The 27071-nt window shown below is 44.4% G+C and overlaps 1 protein-coding gene across 1 annotated transcript; it reads left to right on the top strand.

Moving 5' to 3' along the window:
- Positions 1-304: 304 nt before the first annotated feature.
- On the top strand, positions 305-26730 carry LOC308395152 (adhesion G protein-coupled receptor L1-like). Its single transcript, XM_080879852.1, has 24 exons — positions 305-1142; positions 7388-7500; positions 9830-10043; positions 10535-10644; positions 12783-12990; positions 14235-14499; positions 14600-14939; positions 15028-15321; positions 17902-18005; positions 18139-18324; positions 18444-18482; positions 18563-18743; positions 18838-18960; positions 19445-19662; positions 19773-19946; positions 20615-20827; positions 20979-21199; positions 21373-21439; positions 21568-21656; positions 22327-22495; positions 22599-22748; positions 22831-22927; positions 23007-23117; positions 23828-26730. The coding sequence occupies exons 2-24, from the start codon at positions 7437-7439 to the stop codon at positions 25816-25818; spliced, it is 5628 nt and encodes a 1875-aa protein (XP_080735978.1). The 5' UTR covers positions 305-1142; positions 7388-7436; the 3' UTR covers positions 25819-26730.
- Positions 26731-27071: the final 341 nt, after the last annotated feature.

The following is a 27071-nucleotide window of genomic DNA, read 5'->3' as shown; positions in this document are numbered from 1 at the left end:
AACTGTAAATGCTAAACTTACATCGGAGCTGGTCGGACCTGTAAAAGGAGACAGATGCCTGAATAAACACAAGCCGCTGTGTGTTTCATATTCCGTTGCTTTTGCCTACACAGCAGCTTTGCTCACTCAGACAAACCTTGACAATATAGCCGAAGCCCCCCCAACCCCGCCACTCTCTCTGCACAAGTACACACGCGCACGCATAAACAAACGTGCACACACGCAGAAGCGCAGACGCGTTGCGCGCTCTCGATTGCAGAACGCGCAACAAGCGGACCAGCGGATGGAGAGAGAGAAGAAGAGAGACGGACGGATGCAAGGCGAGGCCAGGAACGGGAAACTGTATCTTTCCTGACCGTCCAGCTGTTGTCTTTTCTTTCCCCCCTTAAACCCCAGTATTATTTTATAACGCGATTCTTGCTCCCCCCCCCCCCCCCTTTTTTTTTTAAGCCTGACATTTCTCCATATCCGTCCTGATGTGCCGCTGCACCCCATCACGATTCTTCAAGGATATGCAAAGCGGCTGTTTTCACGTCGACGTTATTTTCCATTAAATGCAAGGATGTACCTAATGAACGGCATCGGAGGCGTACGATCAACAATGACAAACGACAGCTGAGCTCGGCGAGCCGTAGAAATCGACGGAGGGGCTCAGAGCGGTCGAGGTTTGTGCGTTAATTTGCGCCTAATTATTGTTTTCGTGTGTGCCCGTTTATTTCCCTCCCTTCATCCATCGGGGCTATAAGGCCTATAGCCCGCATCATTTCTGGGCATGAAACCCGTGGGAATTATGATACCAACGTGACGCACAGTCACACAGCACAGCGGGAAGACATCGAGCCTCTACAGGACGGAGGGAGGGTGTGAGGTCCAGCAGAGCAAAACCCTGCCTCTCGCACTGATCACAGGCGGAGGACGCCCAGTTGTTGCTGGACAAATCACGCTAATGACTGTCGTATAGCCCAGCAGGTCTCGCCCTCCACTAATTCCCCATTGAGTATTAAAATTTTTTTAATGCATCGGGCGCAGCGGAGCGGGAGAAAGGGAGGAGAGTACTGTGGGTGAGGGCGCGGAGAGACGGGATGCGGGAGACGCAGTGAGCGAGGAGGAGGAGGAGGACGAGGGAAACTGGAGGATTGACGGTAAGATATGGATATAGGCTATGAGGATGCACTCCGCCCCTCCTCTCTCTCTCTCTCTCTCGTTCACACGCACAATCGCACATATATGATCAATGCCCCAGAGGACAGCACAGGTGCCCCGCTTCTTTCATTGGTATTGCTTCTGCTTCTGCTGCTGCCAAGGGCCATTTGATCACTGAGTGGACATGGATCCCATGCGCTGCTGTGCTGGGGTTTTTAACGCTGGCTGCCATTAAAGCTTGGTCAGTAGTAGCCATGAGTGTTGTGAAATATTCACAGGCACGTGATTACCCGTCTTTGGAGATCAGAGAGGGGAAAAAGTGTTGTGATAGGGTGTCCCAGACTGGAACGCCAGAGGGGTCTGTCATGGGTGGTGTGATTTGTGTTCATTAACACACACCTTTGGTTGCAGCGTCATGTGTGCTGCAGTGAGCAGTGATGTAAAACACACACGCACACACACAAAAGGGGTTTTAATGCGGGTTTGGTTTGCTGATTCACCACAGATGGGAACATGAGGAGAAAAGAGAAAGAGATGAAGAGAGGTAGCAGAGCGAGTGAGTGAGAGTCCACTATCAATATTTCAGAGAGAGAAAGAGAGGACTGGGTCAGTGGAGGAGGCCAGGCGGAGAGACTGGAGTGACTGTGAGAAAGAGAGACGGAGCGATAGAGAGATGCAGAGGACAAAGGAGGTGAATGAAAGGGGAGAAAGGCTAAGGGAATAGATGGAGGAAGAGCTCAGTGGGTGACAGGACTCCTGCTCTACTGTCAGACTCAATCCCTGATTCATTTGTAGCCAAGGGTGTGCAAAGACATCGTTTGTGTCCTATTAATTATAGATACAAAAACATTGAAAAAGAGCTCATTAATATAGAGAACTATCTGTGAACCCAGATTTTAGAGCGGTGACTCCTTTCTGTTTGTGTGTGTGTGTGTGTGCGTCCGCACTGTGTGTTGGATGAGAAAGAGAAAACAAAGGTAATGAGGTTTGTTTCCATGTAGGGATCATTTACATCAACTACTGTGGAGTAAAAAGAAAGGACACAGTGATTTGCTTAAACCACTCAGACACACACATACATGCGCACACACAAGTTGGATGGGTTTTCTGTCATTTGACTTGTAAAATGCACCATATTTGTCTCTTTCTGTTCGGACCACCTCGAACAGGTTCCTCTCACGTCTCCTTGAATCAGTCAGACACACTGAGTCAGTCTCCCCGTTTGTGCTGTGAGCATTTTATGCAAGCCTGTGCAGAGCTGTGGGCGGATATATCAGTGTAATATCAATATCATGATATGAGAACAGACATCTGCTTGGATTTTTATATGACAAAGATAAGGGGCAGACACTTTGGCGTGTAAAAATCATTTAAATTTACCAATGTCAAAAGAGCAGCTAATTAATATTCTGTTACAGTTCCAAGTCAGACTGTGGAACAAATAATGAGACGTATTTAACTATGCTAATTTTGTCCAGGGGTTATGTTTAAACACGAAAAATAAATCGTACATAATCTGTAAAGCTGACATGCAGATATGTGCGTATGCTTTTGCTTAGTCAAGTGATTTTAATGTACACGGTCTGACAAAATCTCTGCGAGGAGACAAATTTTTGCCATATCACTGTACCTAATATTGCTATTTTGCTAAAATATTTTATTAATAAACCCTTTTTTCCTCCCTTCTGTCCAGACTGCTCTGTTCTCTCGTACTTCAGTTGATGATCTAGTGGCGTAAAGGCCTTTTCCAAGCCATGTGACATTTTAAAATCCAAACCGCAATCCTGTATTTTACTCTGCGAGTTTGTTCTGATGACATTTTCCAGCAGCTCACATTATCGGAGCAGGTTATGCTGACATACAGGCGAACATTATTCTGAGCCAGTTGTGTCTGGCTGGAACTCCCTGCTTTCCTAGAAACTATTGGCCATGAAACATTAACAGATCATCTAATATCAGGCCTCTGCAAACTGTCAAGAGATCTGATGTGCCAAGACTTTGCAACATCAGCACAACTGTTTTCCAAACAAATATTAACATGTGCTGAACATGAGCCTGTAGGTCTTCCGAAAACACAACATTTTCACAGGTTTAAAACAAAGGAAAGCATCAGAAAGATAAAACCTACTTATTATTTAGATATTTTTTTGGAAAAAAAAAATGTTATTTTTCTGATGATCGACTTATCATTGCGGTTCAAGCCGATATCTAAATTGTTATTACAAAAATCACATGCTGCTATAAACTATGTTCGTCGGTACTTTAAGTTGTCAGCGTTGACGGAACCCTGACTGAAGCTGAAGCAAACAACAGCCGGTGAACTATACATAAAATACGAGGGGAATGAACGTGGCTCCAGGGGTTCACGGGGCAGGAAGGGAAAACACTCTACACACGCTCGTAGGTCCACACTCCGTTCGCTCGTGCGCCCACTCGCTCCAATCTTCAACACGCTCCAACACGCGCCACTGCGCTCATCCAAACACTCGCGCTCTGAAATCCAAAGAGGTTCAAGGGACGGGTCCAGGAATCTACATACACAAGACGAGAGATAACCACCGCAAGGGAGTCACTATGAAGACACGAGATATTAGTCAGCCGGGGCTACACCAACATGTGTCGCAAAACGGTCCAGCGACGAGAAACACTGAGCCGCCATCTTAACTAGCAGTCAGGAAAGCAGGATGATGGGCCGCAGGTGTGTGATTGCTCCCAGGTGCGTGGGCCAAAGGGGGGGAGCCCGCAATGAGCTCCGCCCAGGCAGAGCGAACACAGGAGAGAGAGAGAGAGCAAAAACAAAAACAAAAAACACATGTGGCCTTACTGGGTTGACTGGGCAGACACATGGACCGTGACAAAAGTAAAAGTGCCTGTAAAAACGAACACGGACTCCTCAAAGCAGCCAAAATCTGCCATCCACCCGTATTTAATGCACAGAATTGTACACTGTCAATGCAATTTTATACATAGTTTTAAAAAAAACATGATCCACTCATACAGCTGTCATGAAAGCTTGCAACTCATTGGCATAAGAATCTTTCCACCTCCACCGTGCAACCCACTTGACATGAATGCTGCACAAGCCTCCTATTGTACGCCTTGTTGGTCTGAGATTGGTTTCCGCCCACCTCTTACTGGCGTGGACAGTGGATTTGTTTGTTTTTTTACAGGGAGGCTATATATAAACTTCGACTAATTTTAAAATCAACCAATCAGGCAATTCCTTTGGATTTTGTCATATTAAGAAGTTTTTTATTTTATTTTTACGTCCACTTATGGAAAGCAGATACAGTTGTAATGCCTTTTAAAAAAAAAAAAAGTATTATTTGAAGACAGACTTAAGTAAATTATGTGCTTTAAGAAAGATTCAGATTGGGCAATAATCTTAAATGTGACAGTAACAGATTTCAGCTATTATGCTTCGCACTGATCAGGTAGCAAACCCGTACAATTCTGGAGAGTTTCTGATACGGAGAAAATGCTTAACGAGCACAAATGCATGGTGTGCTTTTAGCTCAGGGAGTGTGTGCTGAAGGCAGGATTACAGTTGTGATAAATATGTGAGGAAACCTATCAATGTTTAATCAGTCTTCCTGCAGTCTTTAGCAAAGACTCAATTCTTTAAGTGAGAGAAAACCCAATTACTTTTTGTGCAAAAACTTTCTTTTGTAAGAGATCCCGGCCTGCACCTCTTAAAAAATGTGGCACAGAACGAGACACCAGGGAGTCTTTCTGGCCTTCTGTGGGATTAATTAATACCTGCTAGTATTCCAGATATGTATAAAGTAGGGGTTAAAATCATAAAAATAACAAATACGACAGAAAATAAAAGAAAATTTGGCTTGATATGCTAGTTACTACCATATTTTCTGTGTACCCTCATACATGTAGGGGAATGCGACACCTCTAGTCCCAGGAGTCAGACATCGACCAGACAAACATACAGGCTCTAAAACCCCATAAGTGGCTTTGACTGCAGCATGTAGGCCTCAGCCCTCTGGGAAATGTAGAGGTCAATGGTCCGAAACTGGCAGTTGCACAAGGCACTGTAGTGTGTTTTGATTCTTAAATATTATCCATAGCGACAAGAAAATTCTCCCACTCTTGTTATTAAAAAATCTTTCAGCCAATAAACCTTTCAGGGTTTCTGTTGGAAGACTAATCTATGTCTCTCCCCCACACCTCTTAATTAGTCTCTCCTCTCCATCACACACATACAAACACACATTCATTCATCCATTAAGAGCATAGTGCTACAAGGCTGCTTTGTCACTTTGTGCTTCATAGTGATCTACCCTCAGGCACTGATTGCTCTGTGACCAAAGAGAGGGAGGTTAGTCTCTCTTTCTAGCTCGCCCTCTGTTGATTGTATGGCCTCTAATGCACGTGAGTGTACGTAACTTGATTTTTACATTATTTCTACAACAGGCTACTCGCATTCTTAAGGATCTGTGTGATGCAGAATTGTGTGATTACCGTCTAAACTACAAGAATTTAGATGTCACGCCTAAATTCTTGTAACAGCTATCATTGTAAAGCTACACTGCCGTGTAGCTGTGTGTAAAATGATGAACTGAGAATATTTTTATTTCATGAAATCGTCCAGCAAAACATGCAAACGAATTTTCTCTGTGTATATTCTTTGTAAATGGTTGGGTGTATTCACAGCATGCACGTTAATGTGTGCGCCTGTGTAATTTTTTTCACTCTAAGCATTATGTTCATACACTCACTTAGAGATAGCTGCCACTTCAAGTAGGCCGGCCGCTTCCCCGGGGCAGGATTTTGGTTGTAGGCAGTAAGCATGGTGGTGCAAACAGGGGGAACCGGGTGTGTGGCTTTGTCAAGGGCCATCAGTGTCCTTGCTCTACTTACTCTGCATCTATGTGTGTGTGTGTGTGTGTGTGTGTGTGTGTGTGTGGGGGGGGGGGGGGGGGGGGGTCTGAGATAGCAAGAGAGAAAGAGAGAGATTTAGGGTAGCAAGCATAAGAAAATGCTGCCATAAGGGGTTTGCAGGAGACTAGACATATTGTGTGTATGTATTTGCGTGGTTGTGCGTGCATCTGATAAAAAATGGAAATGTTCTCATTCTGTTCAGTCTTTTATATTTACTGTGTGTGCGTGTGCATAGCTCACTGGTCCTGGGGCCTTTATTACAGCCTTGTTGGTTGAGTGGATTTAAAGAAGGCAGAGGTTTCTCTTCTCTTTCTTAGTTTATGCGCATGTGCCCGAATGCGTGCGAGGTTGTCTGTGTGTGCGTGCGTGCGAGCGCAAGTCTTTGAATGCGTGTTGGACATTTGTTGAGGAGTGACCTAAATCTGTCGGCCATCATTACCTAACAAGAAGACGGAGCGAAAACCGAGTCACAAATAAACACACATGCACACATATGTTTATGTACACACACACACAACCTCCCAAGACCGTAATTCTGGTTACGCAGTCCACACTACAGCTGTAGCTGAAATCCTAAAAGGAAAAAGAAATGTTATGGCGTACATGAGGCCCCTCCTCTCTCCCTTCTGTCCAGGGCCAAGAGTTCAGTTTATAGTAAGGAGTCATATTACTGTTGTTCTCTTGTAGCTCATCTTCCTGCGCCCCGTATGTTCCCTCATAAAAATCCACAGTGCACCATTGCCCTCTGATCACCTGTGTCTTCAGTCAGCTGCTTTACCTAGTTACGCCTGCGGGGGAAGAGATCGTCTCTACGACATGATTTATTTAGGATTACTGAAAAGTGGCCTAAGCTGAGCCCAGCCCTCTGCCTCTGTGAGTGTGTGTGTCTAAGGATAGAAAGATTAAGACTCTTTTATGGGTCAGTTGCCAGTATTGCTTCTGGCTAATTACAGACTTAAAACACAAATTCTCACGTGTGCGCTTTCAGTAACAGATACGCACATCCACTGTATACCTCCTCACTCTCCATCCCTCTCTCTCTCTCTCACTTCCTGAGACTGCACTGTGCTATCACCATGGTAACAGCAGATTGAGGGGCTTTTCGCTGCACCGATTGTTCAATTGTTATCTTTATTTTGCTCCCGCTCTGTGTCCGTCCGTCTGTCTGTCTGTCTCTATTATTCTGTCCTCTTTCCACCCTGCTGTGGTGTCTCATGTGCACTCTTTCATAGTCAGTGCGGGTTTCTGACCATCCAACACACACACGTGCGCGCACACACATCTCCACAAAGACGAGAGGGTGCAGTTTTTCACTCACAGTCTCACACTTCCACTGCTTCTTCCCCAGGCTCTCCTAGCACTGTGGTGGTGTGACGTCCTAACTCTTCCTGCCCAGCATGGCTGTGTCACTGTGGTTCGTGGGCGTGCTCACTCTGGCTCAAGTTGCGCCCTCTGGCCAAGGTAAGCGTCACGTCGAGGTGTTGATTCTGACAGCATTAAGTAGGAGGAATCCTATAAACTGAAACGCCATAGATAATGTCAGTGCAACACAAATTTGAGTGACTCACATCTAATCGAGTGAAGCCCAGTGCCACTAAAAAAAGGCATCTAGACAAGCTGTATGACATGCTTTGACCTACGCAAACACAAGATCTGAATACAAGTGTATGAGTGGAGTGTATGAGGAGCTGCCTGTAGCTCAAAGTCGATTAACAATCAGCTATTCAGCACGGCAGACAGTTACAGTACATCAGCAGCATACTAGTCACACCAAAGTGTTGCTTTAATGTTTTAATCCTGATGCTGCAAACACCTTGTCATGCGTACACGATACTCAAACTCGTGTGAGAAAGCGGATTAAGGTAATGGTAATGGGATTTTCTCCAATAACCATGGTTTACACAGCTTTAAAAGGTTGTCAGGTGAGTGTTTTCGCTGAGCCTGTATTTAACATATTCACACGTAGTGCTCAAAGAAAATGAAATCCTATACTTGTCTGATTGTGTTTACCGAGCACCTGAGTGTCAGTAGTGGTTTCAAAGCTGCGCGTCACATGTAGCTGTTACAAAGGAGGTGTGACGAGATTATGTCAACAGTCACATCTGGGATTCCTTCCAGTGTTAGCTTTCACACTTGCGCATTTTAAAGATTAAATTAGCGGTTTTCAACGTTTTCACAATTTCAAAGCATGTGTAATGTGTGTTAAATGTGCTAACAAATACAGGTATGGGAATGATTTGAATGAGGCAGTCAAAGTAAGGTCTCTATCCTAGGGAATCATTAATGGGATCAATGTCCTATAGTTCGTGGTATTGGATAGCTGATCCCATCTGTAGACCAGGAGTATTTATCTTCCCAAAGCCTGACAATGTAGCCCAGATGATGTAATCAGCCTGGCCATGTTAATATTGTTAGTATCACATTCTGTACAGTCTCCAGTCCTACAGAAATTGCTCATTCCCTGCCTTTTCTCCGTGCTCACCATTAGGCAGATATTTAATTCAATATGGAATTTCCCTGAAATCCAGTGCATCCATAGCATACGAAGGATACCATAGATACGGTATCCATGGTGTCAGATGTTAACATCTCGTAACTTTGGGATTCGATTTTGCATGTTAGCATCCATCACAGAGCACCACTCATAACTAAGTGCAAAAAAAAGGCTTAAAACAAATGTGAGACTGTGCCAGCATCCATGATTATGAATTATTGCTTCAAACCATAATACTAATAGGTGGTTTATGCAGTACTGAGCAAACGTTTTGAGCCACCACCATTTTTTATATTTTGCAAGGAGCCAGCAATAGTACTATTACAGATATACAAAGCAAAACAAAAAGCTTTTTGTGTAGAAAGAAACATCTTCTGAATGTATTTTAAGCGTTTTCTTTGCTTTTCACACATTTTCAGTTCAGTCCTTGTACTTTTCACAAAAACAGATAATTTGTTTCAATTTCTTAAGACGAATCTCTGAAAAATGCCAGCTTGACGGGCATAAAATAGTATTTCTGCACCAGATGAGATGTTAGCCTAAAACTTGATGGCATGATGTGCGGTATGCTATTAAAAAAATTGACAAAGCTGGACAAGTGGTGGACAAAAGAAGAAGTGGCAGGTCTAAAAAACTACTTATACAGCAGATGAACAGTGTTTGAAAGTCATGTCCTTAAGAAAGAGGAAAAAAATCCACAAAATAGCTGACACAGGAGAGATGCAGCATTTTCAGCTTTTCATTTTCAGTGATCCCAAACACACTGGCAGTGCAGTAAAATCATACCTGGATAGAAAAGCATGCAATATGCTCTCTCAGTTACGACTGGCCAGTCCAGAACCCGGACCTCAAAATTATTGAAGTGTTTTGGAATCATCTTGACAAAGAACGGTAGCCAACATTCACAGAAGAACTTTGAATGTCCTTCAAGAAGCCTGAAGACTACTACAAGAAAATTGTTAGGAAGGGGTTAAATTAGCTTTAGAAGGTAAAACTATTTTCATTTCAGCTGTAAAGTTGGACATTAAAACATGGGAGTCAGTAATTGGTTTATAGCTCTAAGAAGCCGTTTGACTCCCTTCTGAGGTTTAAAATTGCTGTCATCGAGGACACTACAAAATCAGACACTACAAAAATAAATCAAATGCCAATTTTTAGAAATGTATTAACTTAACTATGAAGCTCCTTTTGCCTGTAGTAAATTTTGAAAACTTGGCTTTTCTTTCTTCTTGTGTTTCCGCCTTTCCCTTTCATCCGCTGCTGCCTCACCCCACTTCTCCCCCGCCTACTGTGCAGCCATGTCCCGGGCCGCTATGCCATTTGGCCTGCTACGCAGGGAGCTGGCATGTGAGGGTTACCCCATAGAGCTGCGCTGCCCAGGGAGCGATGTGGTTATGGTGGAGACTGCCAATTACGGACGCACCGATGATAAGATCTGTGATGCAGACCCCTTCCAGATGGAGAACACACAGTGTTACCTCCCTGACGCACTAAAGATCATGTCACAGAGGTGAGTATGTGTTGGGCTGCACATCCTGCTGTGTGTACACTATATTTGCACAAGCAGTTAAAAATTGCGCAGTAAAGATGCAAACTGTAATATCGTACTCGAGTTATTTGAATACGTCTTTTAGAAGTGGCTACGGCAATCAATGAGTGCATGAACTGTTTGTATGTGTGCACTGCTGCACAACATACACGCTGATTAGTAGGTTGTCTTGTGTGTCATGTATACATGCAGGTGAAGCAACCTCTCCAGCTAAGTATGAGTGCCTGGCTGTACCATTAGCTGTGTACTCAGCAGTGTTTTCCTCGAAGAACTGATCAATATTCAGTGAGAGGGAGAGTAGACAAATGGAGTGTCCTTTGCTTCCCCTTTCCTGTCTGGTAATCACTCCCCTTCCTTCCTTTGCTTTCTCTCTCCATCATCCGTATGACTCATCCATCCATCCATCCATCCATCCATCCATCCATCCATCCATCCATCCATCCGTCCTCCAGGTGTAACAACAGGACTCAGTGTGTGGTGGTTGCAGGGGTTGATGTCTTCCCAGACCCCTGTCCTGGAACATACAAGTACTTGGAGATCCAGTATGAGTGTGTCCCTTACAGTGAGTATGCATATATATTTATTTCAACAGACATAAACACACATATACTGTATGTACACACACACACACAAACACACTCACACACATACATAAACACAAACACAAGTGCACACAGATTTAACCTATGTTTTTGTTTTTTTTTCGCCAAGATGCATTTTAGGTTTTTGGTGTTTATTATTATTTGTACGTATGATTTCTGATGTTTACTAGTTCCCTGAGAAACTGATGGATAGAAAAAGACTGGGAGTTTTCGTTTTTGTTTTTGTTTCTCAGGGAACGTGTGTGCATGCTTGTGTTTCTGAAATGTAAAAAGAAAGTTGTACGGAGAAAGTACAGAGAGAAAAACTGTTTGCCAAAATGTCTTCTGCGTGTATGTGTGTTTGGGAGTATGCACTTGCGCGTGCATGCGTGTGTGTTTTCTTTTCCAGATTCACGCCACGGGAGTTGCTCTCTTTTCTCCACAGGAGCCTGATTGAGGGAAGGAGAGATCGGGGGAGGTGGGGGAGGGAAGGGGGAGAGGATAGGGTGGGAGGGGAGGAGAAGAGGGAAGAAGAATATGTTGGGTCTCTTTCGTGCTCCTTCCTTTTACGTGAACAATAATGTATGTGGTGAGAATGAGTTCCAAAGTCTTTATCTGTGCAAATCTTTCTTTCTCTCTTTCTTTCTTTCTTTTTCCCTTTCTTTATTTCTTTCTTCCTTCCTTCCTTCCTTCCTTCCTTTCTTTCTCTCCTGCTTTTCTTGCTTGCTTTCTTGCTTCTCTTTACTTCCCTTCTTTCACCCTCTGACTTTTCTTTCTTTCTCTCCCTCTTTTTTTTCCTATGCTTGAGTAGAAGTGGACCAAAAAGGTAAAGACAATACATTGTAGCATCTTGATCTCTCCTTACCCCCGAACCCCCTCTTTTCTCTCCTTCTCTTCCTCTCTCCTACCATTTCTCTCTTCCTCCTACCCTAGGACGTTGTTTCGTAATCATGCTGGATGTTGCCCCCTCCCTTTTTTCATTTCCTACTCAGTTCTTTTCCCCCCATTTGATCCATCTCTCGTTGTATAGAAAGCCGTCCTTTTATCCAATTTTATCCAGGTTCTGCACCTAGTCTCTCTTCATCTTTTCTCTCTTGCTTTCTTGCTTTAGTTTCTTCACCTCTTCTTTCCCTCTTGCTCCTGGTTGATCTCTCTGTTCTCTGTCTCTCCTTCAGTCTCTGTGCACACCAACACAAACACAGCCACTCACACGTACATAAACACAATCTTCCTTTGAAGCTTTCCCTCCTCTATGTTCTTTCTTTCTTTTCTTTCGATCTTTCTTTTGTTCTTTCTTTCACTTTTTACTCTCCCTTCCTTCCTTCCTTCCTTCCTTCCTTCCTTCCTTCCTTCCTTTCTTCCTTCTTGTCTAGTCATCCTCTTCATGCTTATTTTCCCTTTTCTTCCCTTATAGGAAGAGCCCCTTATTTATCTTCATAGGAAAAATAAGACGAAATCTGTGTGATTGTATATCCGTCTGGATGTGTGCTTACCAAGCACTGCTTATGTGTGGGTGTGTGTGCATGCCTATTTGCATGCCAGTGTGAGACTGTACAGTATACATATGTGTCCATACAGTTATTGACATGTGGGTGGACCAATCGTTGTGCTCGGCGTAAACTAACCTGCCCTCTCATTCACTTCAAGGCAAAATTTAGCCCCGCCTTCTGCGTCCCTGACTCTACCTCACACTCTTTTTCACTCTTTTTGCACTAACCCACACACACACAGACACACACACACATACACACAAAAAAGCACATAAATACACTCACACCTTTCATTGCAGTGTCCCTGTTGTATTACTCACCACACACACACTAACAGTGTGTGATTTCTCAACACTTATACGTCTCTTCTGTTGCTTGCCTCTCGAGATCAGCACAGGTGTTTTAAATCCCTTTCTCTTTTTCTCTTCATTCTTTTTCCTTAATCTCGCTGCATTGACTGCATTTAATTCAATCCATTTTTCATGCATTGATCCATTTTCTCCCCACACCTGCTTCCACTTTCTTTCTCTTCACTCTTTTTCGCACTTCCCTTCCTGCGCTTTTGCTCCCTCTCTCTTTCTCTTCTCTCTCACATCCTGCCTCTACCCCACCTAATTCCCATCTTCCAGTTTTCGTGTGTCCTGGCTCACTGCTCAGCATCCAGCCAGCCTCCTCGCTCCTGGAGGTGGAGCATCAATCAGGGGCCTGGTGTAAAGACCCCCTGCAAGCTGGTGACAGGCTGTATGTCATGCCGTGGACACCCTATAGAACAGAGGTGCTGTATGAGTACGCCTCTTGGGATGACTATCGGCAAAACAGAGTCACCACAACCTATAAGTGAGTGCTTTGTGTACTGCGTATATTGTTCAGATAGTTGATGAATATTCAGTTACTCTAGGGTCTGCTTTGTTTATTGTTTTTTAAGAAACTGTAAAGTAACAGATTAATCACAGCTGGAAAAAAAAATCAATGAAGTAGTCTGTAATAAAAATAATGGCAGTTTGCAGGCCTTGGGGGCTTATTTCACATTTAGCCAAATCAATTTATTATGGAAAAAGAAAAACATTTATTTTATCCGTATAAAAAGTTGGTTTCATATATTCTATATCTATAACGTATGGTTAAATAAGAAGAGTTATAGTTAAAAGCATCATTGCCATTTATAGATGATAAGATTTCTGCTACACTCATTAAATGTGTTACCACTCATTTGTTAGCTCTTTGTGTAGTAGTTTGCATAGTTAGTGGTAAAATCTATGCATGCAGCTTCTGAGAGGCTTGCTCTCAGTGATGAATAAAAAGGTCTGGGATTATTAAAAGGTATTATATAAATGCTCTTAAGGCTACCACAATATCTGCAATTGTCACCAAAATAATATCCTAATTAGGCCACTAAAGAATCAGAATTCAAGATAATTTAATTTTCCTTATGCAACACAAGATTGTACACAGCAAAATCTCCAGTGTTAAATTAACACTGGAGAGTGTCTATATGGGTCCACTCCTCTGAGTGTTAAATACAACACTGTTGAGTGTTAAACACTGGAAAATAACTCAAAATGTTAGAAATATTCCAGTGTTAGAAAATCAGCACTGCTCAGTGTTAGCCATTGTTAATCTTCAAAACTGACTAGGTTACTTTTAAACATATAACACTGTCAAAAGTGTTAATTTAACATTCAACAGTGTTGTATTTAACACTCAGAGGTGTGGACCCATATAGACACTCTCTAGTGTTAATTTAACACTGGAGATTTTGCTGTGTATAACAAAATGTATCCCTTTATGCTGCTTACAAAATACAAATAAATGAAGCTAGCCTAAGTGTAGCTGGGGTTGATGTTTAATTTTAGTATCTTTTGGACTCTGTGGAGATATCTTGCTAATATCACTGATGTTTAGTTGGTGCTGTTGATGTTCTGGGTGGTTTTAATCTGAGCTGAGCTTTCCGGTCAACACACAACACGCCAATTTTTGATGTTTTGACTCCGTATCGTTTCTATTGTTCTTCTGTAAAAGTAAAAAGTCACAAACTATATATTTTCACACATTTCATGACGTATTTCATAATAATCTCCTAGGTTGCCCAGCCGTGTGGATGGTACAGGCTTTGTGGTGTATGACGGTGCCGTATTTTACAACAAGGAGCGAACACGCAACCTTGTGAAATATGACCTACGCACCCGTATCAAGAGCGGGGAGGCAGTGGTGGTCAATGCTAACTACCACGATACCTCGCCTTACCGCTGGGGAGGGAAGTCGGACATCGATCTGGCAGTGGATGAGAACGGCCTTTGGGTTATTTACTCTACTGAAGCCAATAATGGACGCATCGTGGTCAGCCAGGTAGGAGGAAGGAAAAACAGATCAATGATTGTATTTTGGAAAGGATGAAGAAAGAAAATAGGAGGTTTTGATTTTTTCATCATTTCTTTCCTGTTTGCAGGTGAACCCCTACACTCTCCGCTTTGAGGGTACCTGGGCAACTGGCTTTGACAAACGTGGAGCTAGCAACGCCTTCATGGCCTGCGGTGTGCTCTACGCCGTGCGCTCTGTTTTCCAGGATGATGAGGGGCAGGCAGATGGCCGAGCCAGCAGCAACATGGTGGTTTATGCCTACGATACCAGTCGTGGGCAGGAGCTTCCTGTTCAGATACCATTCCCAAACCCCTACCAGTACATCTCCTCCATAGATTACAACCCTAGAGACAACCAGCTGTATGTGTGGAATAACTACTATGTACTGAGATACCCTCTACAGTTCACACCACCACCACCTACTAAAGGTTAGTTGAATGATAGTAGTTGTGTAACTGGACATAGGTGACTAATGTAATAAATGTGGAGAATTAACAGTGCTTTTTGACCCTCCAGGGCCCTTGTCCTCTCTGATGACCACTGTCCGGTCATACACAGCCACAGTGGCTCTGACTCCAGTACGGCCGTCAGCCTCCCATCCAATTGGTGTCATCAACAGAGGGCCTTTTGACCAGCGGCCGATCACAGCCATGGTCCCTCTGACCCCACGCCCTCCTCTGCGTGTCCCCTTGGCCCCTGGGGGACTGGGTCAGGTGGGAGGATGTGAGAGTCGGGTGGCACGAGGGGTGCAGTGGCCCCCTACCCTAAAGGGGGAGACCGTGGAAAGGCCCTGCCCTAAGGGGTCTTTGGGTAGGTGTGGGAGATGTGGGCATGCCAGTGTGTGTGTTTCATATGCATGTTTGTGTGTGTGTGTGTGTGTGCGCAGATGTGAGCATGCCAACATGTTTGTTTCATGTGTGTGTAGTATCATTTGTGTGTGTGTGTGTGTGTATCCTGTTTCCCTTTGAAATGTAGTCGGATGTCCTCTCTTTGAACTTGATGAGTCTGAGAGGTTACAGTGTGTAGAGAAGCTGGGTTCAGCGACTCTTCCTCTCGCTGTGCAGCTGTCTTCCTCAGCCCTGCCTCCCTCTGAGGAGCAACTCTTATGGAGATTATGTAGAGATGCCTGGAGTGCGTTTTGCCTCTTCATAATCATGTTGAATGGCTTGGACATGGGTTTGGCACGGCAGTGATGATTGAGTCTTATCTTAAACGATGGTTATAACTGGAAACAGGCGTGGCTGTTGTTACATACTTAAACCTAATTTGCAGAACAAGTGTCCAGTCTTGGTTTTCATTAAATGTCTTGTAAACAAAATGTGTGCAGCAATTAAGCAGATCAGTTAAAGGCTTCAAACTCAATTCATGGTAAATAATCACCTGGCTTCTGCTGTGGAGAGCCTTGCAACTTCTTTTAGCTCATACAGCAGTTCTGTTATTATGTTATTAACTGCAGGGTTCATTATCATTGGCCTCGTTTCCAGCAGTAGCTGTTTTCAGCAAAAATTAACCCTATTGTGCAATACTTGCTCGGAACCAAAAGCACAAGCAAAGTTAGTGACGAGCTGAGAAGGAAAAACTAAATGTGTACGGTGTAACAAGAAGGCAGTGATTTCCTAAAGTTTTAAACATACCTTTATAAATTGTGCTTTTATCAAAATAAACCATAAAATTGGAATTATCTGCATAGAAAAGTGAAAAATACACACATAGTGAAGTAAAAGATGATGTGTCAGACATTTTGGCCACTGGTTCACTGACTCTTGTTTGAAGACTCGAGTCAAGCATTTTTGGCTGTCCCGATCTAGGTATTTTGAAAGGGACAAGGGAGGGGTGACTCTTACTGAGAAATTGAGGATGCTGGATGCTTCTCCAGGCATTTTCCTGAAATTTGATCATTCATAAATTATAATTTTGCTTATCAATTGACCTGAAATAACAGAAAGATGCACAGACTTACAAGCAAACATGTCCGTGTGGAGCCACAGTGGGGCCCAGTACCAGCATGACGTGTGGGGTACAGATGACTGTGACTTGCTGACACTAAGCAGAGAGGGTGTCCAAGTGGGGTTCACTGTAGGCTTGCAGCATGCCCTATGAAGCATGTGCCACCACCAGCTGCTATGAAGTTTTGAGCAAAATGTCTCTAAAAATAAAAGTCAGCTGCTCTGACATTCGATAGGGGCTGCCACAGCAGGTAGTGCCACTTATTTGATTCAGCCATTTTTCCAGCTGATACTATACCTAACAAAACACCCCTTGTTTTTTCAAGGGGAACTGGGGATCTTCTACTTGTTAGGCAAATGTGTAAACCACTTGACTATGGAGCCACTCGCTTAAACAAGCCTGCAAACAAGAAAACAAACGTAAAGAAAAACCTAAACCCTATCAAAACAAGTTAGCCTGTTTTAGGAAATTAAATATGGCTTTATAACGTTAACTTCTAGAGTTCTATATATCACTATATACATATTACTGAGGTTTTACATCAGTCACCTTTACTAAGCCTCATTTTTCTATTTCTATGGTTTAATCTTTCAAAGTTACACATCCCTGCAGTGCTTCTTTATTATGAATAATATCCAAGCTCACAGTTAGCAGGTGTGGGTGAACTGTGGAAGTGTATGGGTAAGAAACACCAATATTTCTCCCATACAGGCTCCAAGTGGGTGTCCCACAGCTACCCTAAAAACACTATATGGGAGGCCAAAGAGGATTTTCTGTGGGCATGCCCACTTTTGTTTGCTCACAGCAAACTCTCATGGGTACCCACTAAAAAAGCAAAACTACCATGGGATATCATGGGGCCGTATAGGGGATCTCAAAAGACAAAACTGTGTAAGTGCTCCCACTTGGGGCATGCATGGGACAGGCTATTCTCACATAGCTGCATGTTCTCCCACAGCTACCCCAGTGTAGACATATTTGCTGGATTATTGCCATAGCGCTATGTGGACCAACTGTACTTACTTGCATAATCACTCTTTAATGGCCTATTTTGAAGCAGGAAAAAACTTGTTGTAGCAATCTTAAAGCATACCCTTGACAATTTTTTTACTCTAAATTGGACGACCGTTTGTAAAATGAGTACTGTGTGGTCTAACATAACATATGAAATTAGACACTAAAACCATAAACTCATCCAGAATGTCTTTTCTCAGACGATAAATCAAGTGAGAAGTAGATTTTTCTCTTAGACTCTTATAGAATCAACTAAAGGCCCCCTTCTGTCAATACGAAAGAATGCCAAGTTTAACGGACTTCCCCAATGGCTTTACTTCAGACACAGAGGCTACATCTGTCTCATATCTGGTCTATGCTCTGGTGTTATAAAATACAAACTGTCGGTTTCCTTTCTGACTTTCTGCGTCACCTTTTCCTTCTCTGCAGGTATAGCCTCCTATCAATGCATGTCGTCTCCAGTGGGCTGGAACTCCAGAGGCCCTGACCTTTCCAACTGCACCTCTCCCTGGGTCAGCCAAATTGCACAGAAGGTTAGTCACACACGCACACACACAACCACAAATGCACACGCATGCTGTGCAAATGCCCTAAAGCTAGTCAGCAAGCAGCTCTCTCTTAAATGTCAAAATATTTGACATTCTAAACACCCCCGCCTCACTCCAGATTAAGAGTGGAGAGAATGCAGCCAACATCGCCGGGGAGTTGGTCAACCTGACCCGGGGGCGGATCTATGCCGGTGATGTCAGCATGTCCGTCAAGCTAATTGAACAGCTGCTCGAGATACTGGACGCTCAGCTCCAGGCCTTGAGACCAGCCAATAAAGAGTCAGCAGCACGCAATTACAACAAGGTAAATTGTTGCTGTTGTCAGTGTGGATGTGTGCTTGACCTTTCCTGGAAATGAACAGAAATGTCAACGATGACGATTCTAAAAGATATCTAACAGATGTTTTTCTGCTTTTTTTTTAGCTGCAGAAGAGAGAACGCACATGCAAAGCTTATGTTCAGGTAAGATAGATGGATAGACAGCTAGCTAGCTAGCTAGCTAGACTGATAGATGTAACTGTCTCTCCCCTCTTGTTTTTCAGGCCGTTGTTCAGACAGTTGACAACTTGCTTGGTCCTGAAGCTCTTGTGTCCTGGGCTGATATGAGCAATGCTGACCAGTCACGCTCTGCGTCACTGCTATTAGATGCAGTAGAAAAAGGAGCGTTTCTCTTGGCTAATAACCTTTATGAAGCACGTTTCAGTGACAGGGCACCAAATGTTGGTACGCTGACTTTTTCGTCCGTTTTCTTGACATATTCTCCTCAAACTAGCAGCTCATCCAGACTTGTGTGTACCTCTGGTCCTCTTATGCACAGATCTGGAGGTGTACGTGTTAAATACAGAGGCGGACATACAGGACCTGAAGTTCCCTAACACTTACGACAGCGACAGCATCCTACAGATATCAGCACTGGCCCTGCAACAGTACAGCAACAACGGTATGTGGCACATAGGAGAAACTGATCAGTGTTAGTTCAGGCAGGGCACATCCTCAAGCTCTGCTGCAATCAGGCAGATCAGCTGATCTCAGTGCCAAGCCACATGAGCTAATGGCTAAGCTGATACTTGTTTACTGAATCTTTAGGCTGCCTATAGCTTCTGCACACATATAAACCTCTTTGCTGTGTTAGCAGTGCCTGCCCTGTCCTATACACGGGGACCTGGTGCTGCACTCCCATAACAGAGCCATAGCACCAAATATAAGAGCACTGCAGAAGGAAATATTAATCTTATTTTCACAGCAGTAGTTGTGACAAAGATATTTATTACAAACAGATTTCTTCTTAAATTATAGTTATTAAACCATGGCTAAGACTGATTGTTTGGAGAATTAATACTAGCTTTTCTCAGATAGTAAGATTTCAGACATATCATTATTCCAGATCAATTATTTCATGCTATTTTATATTGTTTTTTCTCCAGGCCAGGTGAAATTAGTCCTTTCCCTCTACAAGAACCTGGGCTCCTTCCTGACAACTCAGAACTCGACCCTGCGGCTTGGACTGGGGCTGGGCCAGAGCTCAGAGGTCAGGCACAAGAGCCTGGTGGTGAACTCTCATGTCATCTCTGCATCTGTGCACAGAGGATCCAGCAGAGTGTATCTCACCGAGCCAGTGATCTTCACTCTTAGGCACCTGCAGGTCTCTTAACTCTGTTCAGCGTAAAAGTCACATTGAAATGAACAAATTTGTAACACTTTGCATAATTGCTGTGTCGAACATACCGTTTATTGATGCCTTTGTTTCCTCAGCTGGAGAACCACTTTGGTCCCAATTGCTCTTTTTGGAACGCATCAGGGGTTTCTGGGAATGGCAGGTGGTCTACACAGGGCTGCCGCCTGTTACACACAAACAACACACACACTACTTGCGCCTGCAACCATCTGTCCAGCTATGCTGTCCTCATGACATACCAGCAACCTGCTGTAAGTAACACACGCTGACACATAGCAGCATTTAATTCGTGGAAGCTACTGTTCGCCATATTGCCATTGTGCATTTGCACCGTTTGAGCACAGAATGTATTTTCAATATGTTTAATTTGGCAACTATTATGCCAGTATGGACGTACCACTGAAAACAGTCACGTTTTTTCTTGTAATTTTACATGCATTTGCTTGTGTGGTCAGACTAAGATCTTAAAAGTCAGATTTTGAGATGAACAGCTGACAGACTTTAAAGTTGAATAAAAAAAAAACTTGTTCCATCCTCACCCACCAGGAACTTGTCGATTCCCCCCGCCCGCCACGGCGCCCATTTGTGGTTGCACAGTTGGAGTTCACCCCTGCTGTTCTCTCTGAAATGTTGTTTAAAAATCAAGTGCAAAGTGGGTGATAATTTGGATTTGTGGCTGTAAAAGAGAGAGTGATACATGTAGCAGAATATTTTTTTCTGCCATGAAATTAAATTTTGTGTTCTCAGTAAGATGCTCACTCTGTTTGGTATGATTGCATTCCTTTAAATAAATGTTATGTGGAACAAGGATAGAAACACAGCAGTTTTCAGCATGTGATATGCCCACAAACAAATGGGCATCAAGATAAATATCTATGAATGTCTTACACTTTCTTTCATGTCTGCTTTTCTTTGTCAGTTCGGAGCTGGTGTGGAAGAGCTTTTTGTCTATGTGGTTTCCTGGGTTGGCATCTCGGTAGCATTGGTGTGCTTGGCGACCTGCCTTACCACACTGTGCTGCCAGGGGGCGCCCTGGCATACAGACCACAGCACCATTCACTGTAACCTGTGGGCTAACCTGCTCATCACTGAAGTTCTTTTCCTTGTTGGTGCCAACAAGACTCAGTACACTGTTAGTGTTTTATTTCTTTTTATGATGATATTGGACTAGAAAACAATAGCATTTTAAAGAAGTGCGTCTTGATCTAGATAATAATTTTAAAAGCTTGACATAATAACTCAATAGTAATAAATCACTTTTTGGCTGCCTCCTGATTTTTCAGGTTCTCTGCTCCATCACCGCCGGCCTGTTGCACTTTTCGCTGCTCTCTGTGTTTTGTTGGTTGTGTCTGGAAGGAGTGGAACTGTACCTGCTCCAGCGGGAGGTGTTCGAGGGGCGGAACTCCAGGAGGAAGTATTTCTACCTGTGTGGATACTCTGTTCCTGGGCTGGTGGTGGCCGTGTCCGCAGCCATCGACTTTAGAGGCTACGGCTCGAAAACTGCGTAAGATGACTGGTCTGTGGGTGTGTTTGCTGTGTGTGGCTTTGACTCCACATTCTTGGAAGCTTGCATGGGGACAGTTACTCCGTTGTTTTGTCATCTCCTGCTTATTAATTTGTTTTTCTTAAGATTCCTATTTTCCTGTAATTCGTTGTTTTGTTTGTATATATTTGCAGATGCTGGCTACGCACAGACAATTACTTCATCTGGAGTTTCCTCGGACCTGTTGCTGTCATCATTACGGTGAGATTTCATCTCGTGTTAGAAATGCCAACCGTTTCCTGTTTGACTGTGTCATAGCGTCATGATCAGTAATTTTGTTTTAACGAGCATATATTTGACTGTGTTTGATCTTCCTCTTTTGCCATCAGTTAAACCTCATTGTGTTGGTGATGACCTTACATAAGATGCACAGCACCGCTGCTTTGAAGCCAGACTCCAGTCGCCATGACAACCTGAGGTTAGTAAGAGTCTCTCGTGCCGAATTATTATGTGTCATTGTGCAAAGCATGAATTGATAACTGCCGAATGAGGCAAGACAGATAAAAATAAATTGTGAGTCCGTTTTATTAAACATCTTTCGAGTGCATTTGTTATTATTAATGTTGAATGAAATTTCATTAATATAATTTAATAAAGGTAAGAGAACTGAAAGAAGAAGTGCAGCAACTGTAGCCTTTAAAAACCCGAATTAAATGCACTGCAGCAGTCTTGAATAGCAGCATGACCTATGTAGACTCTGCGTCCTTTTGAGTGAGTAAAGGTCAGACCTTAGCATTGCTGCAAAAATGACAAATAGAGGGAAGAAAAAGCATTCATTCAACAAAAGAGAAAAAGTCAGCGAGTGTGTATGTGAGTAATGTCGAGCATGTTCAAGGTAGTGCAGCCCACATCTGTCACAGCTTTCTTTCACAGTTCCTGTTGCTGATGGGGGCTGTCAGGTACATTTGGCTTTACAAACCTCAGTGCTGTTACATGCTCCTTCCTCCTCTTTGTGTTAATAATTTAGCTGCCCTGTGAAATAGAGGCACAGTTGAATTTTATTCATTTTCAACGTGAGGCAAGTGAAAACCTATGTTTTAAATTGCTCATCAGAAAAGTAAAATATGTCTTTGCTTTGGTGTCTGCAGGGCATGGGCAGTTGGCTCCCTGACACTGCTCTTCCTGCAGAGCGTCACTTGGTCTTCAGGCCTCATGTTCCTATCTGCTCCATCTCTCCTCCTGGCTTACCTCTTCTCGTCTCTCAACACTGCCCAGGCTCTTCTTATCAGCATACTGCACTGCAGCCTCGCCAGGAAGGTCAGTGTCAGTGAGCATGAATCATTAAATAACTGCAGGTGTCTGTCAGTGGCATAATTTATTTGAAGAAAGCCGTCTTCTACATGACCAAATAATGTTTTAGGGTCAGAAGGATTATGGCCGTTGCCTGCGTCTTTCGCAGTGCTGCGCAACTTCCTCGTCCAGCTCTCCAGACTCGGTAAAGGGTGCCGCCCTTAGATCCAACAGCCGCTACACCAGCAGCCAGAGTCGCAGGGCCACGGCTAACAGACAGGTATGCTGAAGCACTCTGTGCCTCTTAGTCTCCTTCTTTGTGTCTGAGCCAGGTTTGAACTTCTGTAATATGTCTGTTTCAGAGTCGTATCAGAAGGATGTGGAATGACACCGTTCGCAGGCAGACTGAGTCGTCTTTCATTGCAGCGGATGTTAATAATACACCTACTCTTAACCGAGGTACAAGAGTTTATAGCTCAGATATGCTGGCTCTGCAGACAAAGAATGTGCCATTTATTTTCTCCCTCTTTATCATCAGCTGCTTTGGGGAACCATTTTCTTACTAACCAAGTGCTGCAGACTCATGCTGGAGCCTCTCCATATGACACAGTGCTGGCCCAGGGATATAATCAACCCTTTACCTCCACAGGTACATCCTAATACAGTTCTCTATACTCCCTGCTTCTCTGGCTATTCTTTTCTTCTCTTATTATTATCTTTTACCATTCTCTTATTTATGTATATGCACAAAACCCTGCAAAGCTCTAGGCTATGCTGAATACTGAGTGACTGTTAGACCACTATTATATACAGTAGCCATTTATACAAGCAAAAATTTTGTTTGTTTAGCTTTTAATAGCCTAAAGCTTTTGCACAGTACAGTGTTGTCTGTTTTTTGTACAGTATGGATGCTTGGATTTGTTTGAGTTTGTTTAATTCTGCTTTAGTTGTTCGACTTGAAATAATTGTTTCTTTTTTGATACTTTTCCTCTCTGTCTTTCTGTCTTAACATGGACCAGTAGGAACCTTCAGAAACAAGCAGAGTATGAGCTCTTCCCTCTTGTGCTCACTTGAATCATTGAGCGCCACTCCCTTGTGCACTGTGCTTCAATTCATAGACTATCTGTGAAATGTTTGCACACAGTCACAATGCACAGACCATAAAGACATAAAGCACATTTCTCCATGTGGCTACATAACCAAACATTTCATTCAGAAATATTAATATCCAAAACACTCTCAGCAGGAACACCAAACGCTGCCCATTCATTCATTTGGTCATTCATATATATTTAATGCTAAAGTTCTTATGGGTTCCTTGGCTTTTTGTGACTGGCATTTTCTTTTTTCTCCTAACAGAGGGTGGCGTTTCACAAAGCCAGGAGTCTTGTGGGTTGGACAGTGTGTGTCTCAATGGAGGCTACACCCCCAACACCTTCACCCTGCACGGTTTAGGGACGACTCCTGGGTCCCGAGCTGGAGTAGTGGGCAGCACTGACCTTCTGAGGGACGGAGGAGTTGGAATGGGAGGGGACGACATCTCCCCGGGGCTCCTGACACCGCACGGGGGAGCAGATCTGAGCGGTGGTGCTGGGATGCGTCGTAATCTGTCCGATGCAGCAGCACTAGAGAAGATGATTATTTCAGAGCTGGTACAGAGCAACCTGAGGCCTTCAGTTCCCATGCCTGTTCCTCCTGAGCGCTACGGCAGCTTGGCGAGGCCGCACCACCACGACAGGCCGGCTCTCACTCACACTGCCACGTTAACGCGACACGCACAGCCGCCACAAGAGGGATGGGCTACCTCCTTGCAGCCAAGCACACGGCATAACGCACAAGAGGGCTGGTCACAAACAAGGCACCTCACACAAGACACTGAGACACATTCCACGACACGTGGACAAGATCATACCACAACGCCTCGCTTACAAGACGGCTGGTCACACGCGCGCATTTCTGGGGATTCTGAGTCCCGTGAGCTGCTTAAAGATGGGGACCACTCACAGCTGCAAGGTACTCTGGGACGCCGTGGGCTTCAGGAAAGACAGCAAGCGCGTCCCCCCGATGTACAAGCACGACCTTATTCCACTCTCAGCCGCACGCCTGGTACTCTGTCCCGCCACCGCAGCACTGCAGAGTCAAGTGGAGGGACGGACAGAGACAGGGAGAAAGAAAGAGAGCGAGACCGGGATCGTTATCGCGACAGGCCCCTCCCACCTCCTCCTCCACCTCCACCACAGGACTCAGAGCCCCTGTACAAGGCCCTGGAGGAGCCACTGCTGATGAAACAGAGGGAGGCAGGTGTAGAGACATGGAGAGGCGGCCAGGACAGAGAGAAGGATGAGACGTTTCTATTAAAAAGAGATGGAATGATGGATGATTGGAGGAGTGGAGGAGAGATGGGGAGAGATGAATCTTTTACCTCTCAGAAGAGAGATGGAGAGATGGACAAATGGAGAGGCGGGATTGACAGAGGGAGGGAGGAGTCTCATATGCTGGAGAGGAGAGATGGAAGGATGGAGGTGTGGCGAGGAGCGGAGACAGAGCGGGAAGAGACTTTTATAACTCAAAAGAAAGATTTTGGGATGGATGGATGGAGAGGTGGAATAGAGAGAGAGAAAGACGAATCCCTATTTTTAAAGGACAGAGATGGTTGGAGAGCAGGGATCGAACGAGAAAGCGAGAAACAGAAGGACAGAGTGCTTGACGTGTGGAGAGGAGGGATGGATGTAGACAGGGAGGAATCCTTCCTGTTTGAGAGCAAAGATGGAGGTCCAGATGGGAGGAAAAGAGGGAAAGACAGAGGGTCTCTTCGGTATGGTGAGCGAGAAGATTCTGACAGCTTCTCTCTGCCCTTGACCCCAGATCTCGACCTTGATGCTGACTCTTCACCTATCTACGCCCGAGATTCAAACCCCTCCCCTCTCTACCCTGGAGACCGCCGCTCACCGCCGCTTAGTATCTTCCCCCGAAGCTCTCCGCCGACAAATATATTCGCTCCACGAGAAAGTAACTCCCCTCCCAACAACCTCTATTCCCGCCATTCCCCGCAGGTGTACAGCCGGAGCAGCTCCCCTCCTCGCTTCTACACCCGCAACTCCCCCCCGACCCTCTCGTACCCAGACAGCAGCCCCGAAGGTCCAGAAGAAGTCAGCCCCACAGGTCAGCCTCAGCGGCCATCTCTGGAGCTGCCGTACAGCCTCGGGCGACCCCCGCTGGGCCCTCGGCCTAACCACCTCCAGACCTTCTACCAGCCACCACCGATGGCATCCAATGGAGAGGCAGGGTACACGCCAGAGCCCTCCTCTGAAGGAGATGATGGACAGATGCAGCGGGTGACGAGCCTGTGACTAGGGCGGTGGTGATTGGGGCATAGAAATCAGGGAGGAGGAGGAAGATGGTGATAATAACAACACATAATGACGATCAAACTGATGGAAACGATTATGATTATGTTAATGAAAAGGTTAATGATGATGGATGATTAACAGTGATGCCTATGAAAGTGATGGCTCCTCCCTGCTTCTATCTCCCGATCACCACGAGACTTCCCCCCTTTCCATGTTTTGTTACTTTTGTATGACTGTGATCCATTGATAACTCTTCCTCCTATTCCCCTCTCTCTTCTCTCTTTCCCTAAACCCTGCTGTGTCTTCCCATCTCATCGGTGCTTATCCTTATTGGCCTGTCGTCTAAGTTTCTATTGCTTCATCGGCTGGGTGTTGCCCCTCCCTGTAGCAAGCAAGCAGTGTGTCAAAGAAGCACTTGTGTGTTGCCAAAAAATCTTTTCAAAGAACATGTGCATGACTTTATAGTGGCTTTACAAGGCTACATACTGTAGGAGGAAGTGCTGAAGTGTGCGTGACGTACGAGTGTGCGCGTAGCTTGATGAGCACGGGTGTGCGCAAGGGAGTGTTTGTGTGTATGCGTGTCTGAGAGAGGAAGCGGGAGAAAGGGTGTGTGTATATACATCATTCTTGTATAATTAATGTATCACAGTGAAGCATTTTATCTATACCAACTGGAGGGCCTCTTAAACACATCCCCTCCTACTGATTTTGAACTCTTGACCAATCCTATTTCACATCAAGACCAAAACCTCTGCGCCCCGACCTGCCACTGACTGTAGGTGATGGAACTTTTGACTGCAGAGCCAGAGATCATGTAAAACCTCAGAACTTTTCTGCAACTCCCCCCGAGATCCTTGTACATATCGCCTCAAGTGTTCTGATTGTCTTGTATTGCTATTGAAGTTCAAGTAAACGTGAAAAAAAAGGTTCCTGTTTGTGTTTCTGTTCGTGCATGTGTAAATGTAAATGTGTCAACTTGCAGATGAGTTAGAGCTGTCTACTACTGCAGCCAGAATGATTTAAAAAAAAATTACAGTTCAATCAGACCACTGGCTTATTACACCAACAGAACATTGTTAGAGTTTGTAGTCTAGACTCTGAGCTCATCTAACCCAGCAGATATGGTACATATAGGAATTGGGGAATGATGAGTAAACATGCCCCCTGGAGTCTACAGGTGAATGCTGAGGCAGTGGAGAGGTCGACACAGCAGGAAGCAATTCAGTGCAGCCACCTCATTGACAGATCAGAGG

Source organism: Rhamphochromis sp. 'chilingali' (genome assembly GCF_963969265.1).
Source record: "Rhamphochromis sp. 'chilingali' genome assembly, chromosome: 4".
In the NCBI taxonomy this organism is placed as follows: domain Eukaryota; kingdom Metazoa; phylum Chordata; class Actinopteri; order Cichliformes; family Cichlidae; genus Rhamphochromis; species Rhamphochromis sp. 'chilingali'.
The sequence above is the reverse complement of the archived record's forward strand: the minus strand, read 5'-3'. Positions and strand labels throughout refer to the sequence as shown.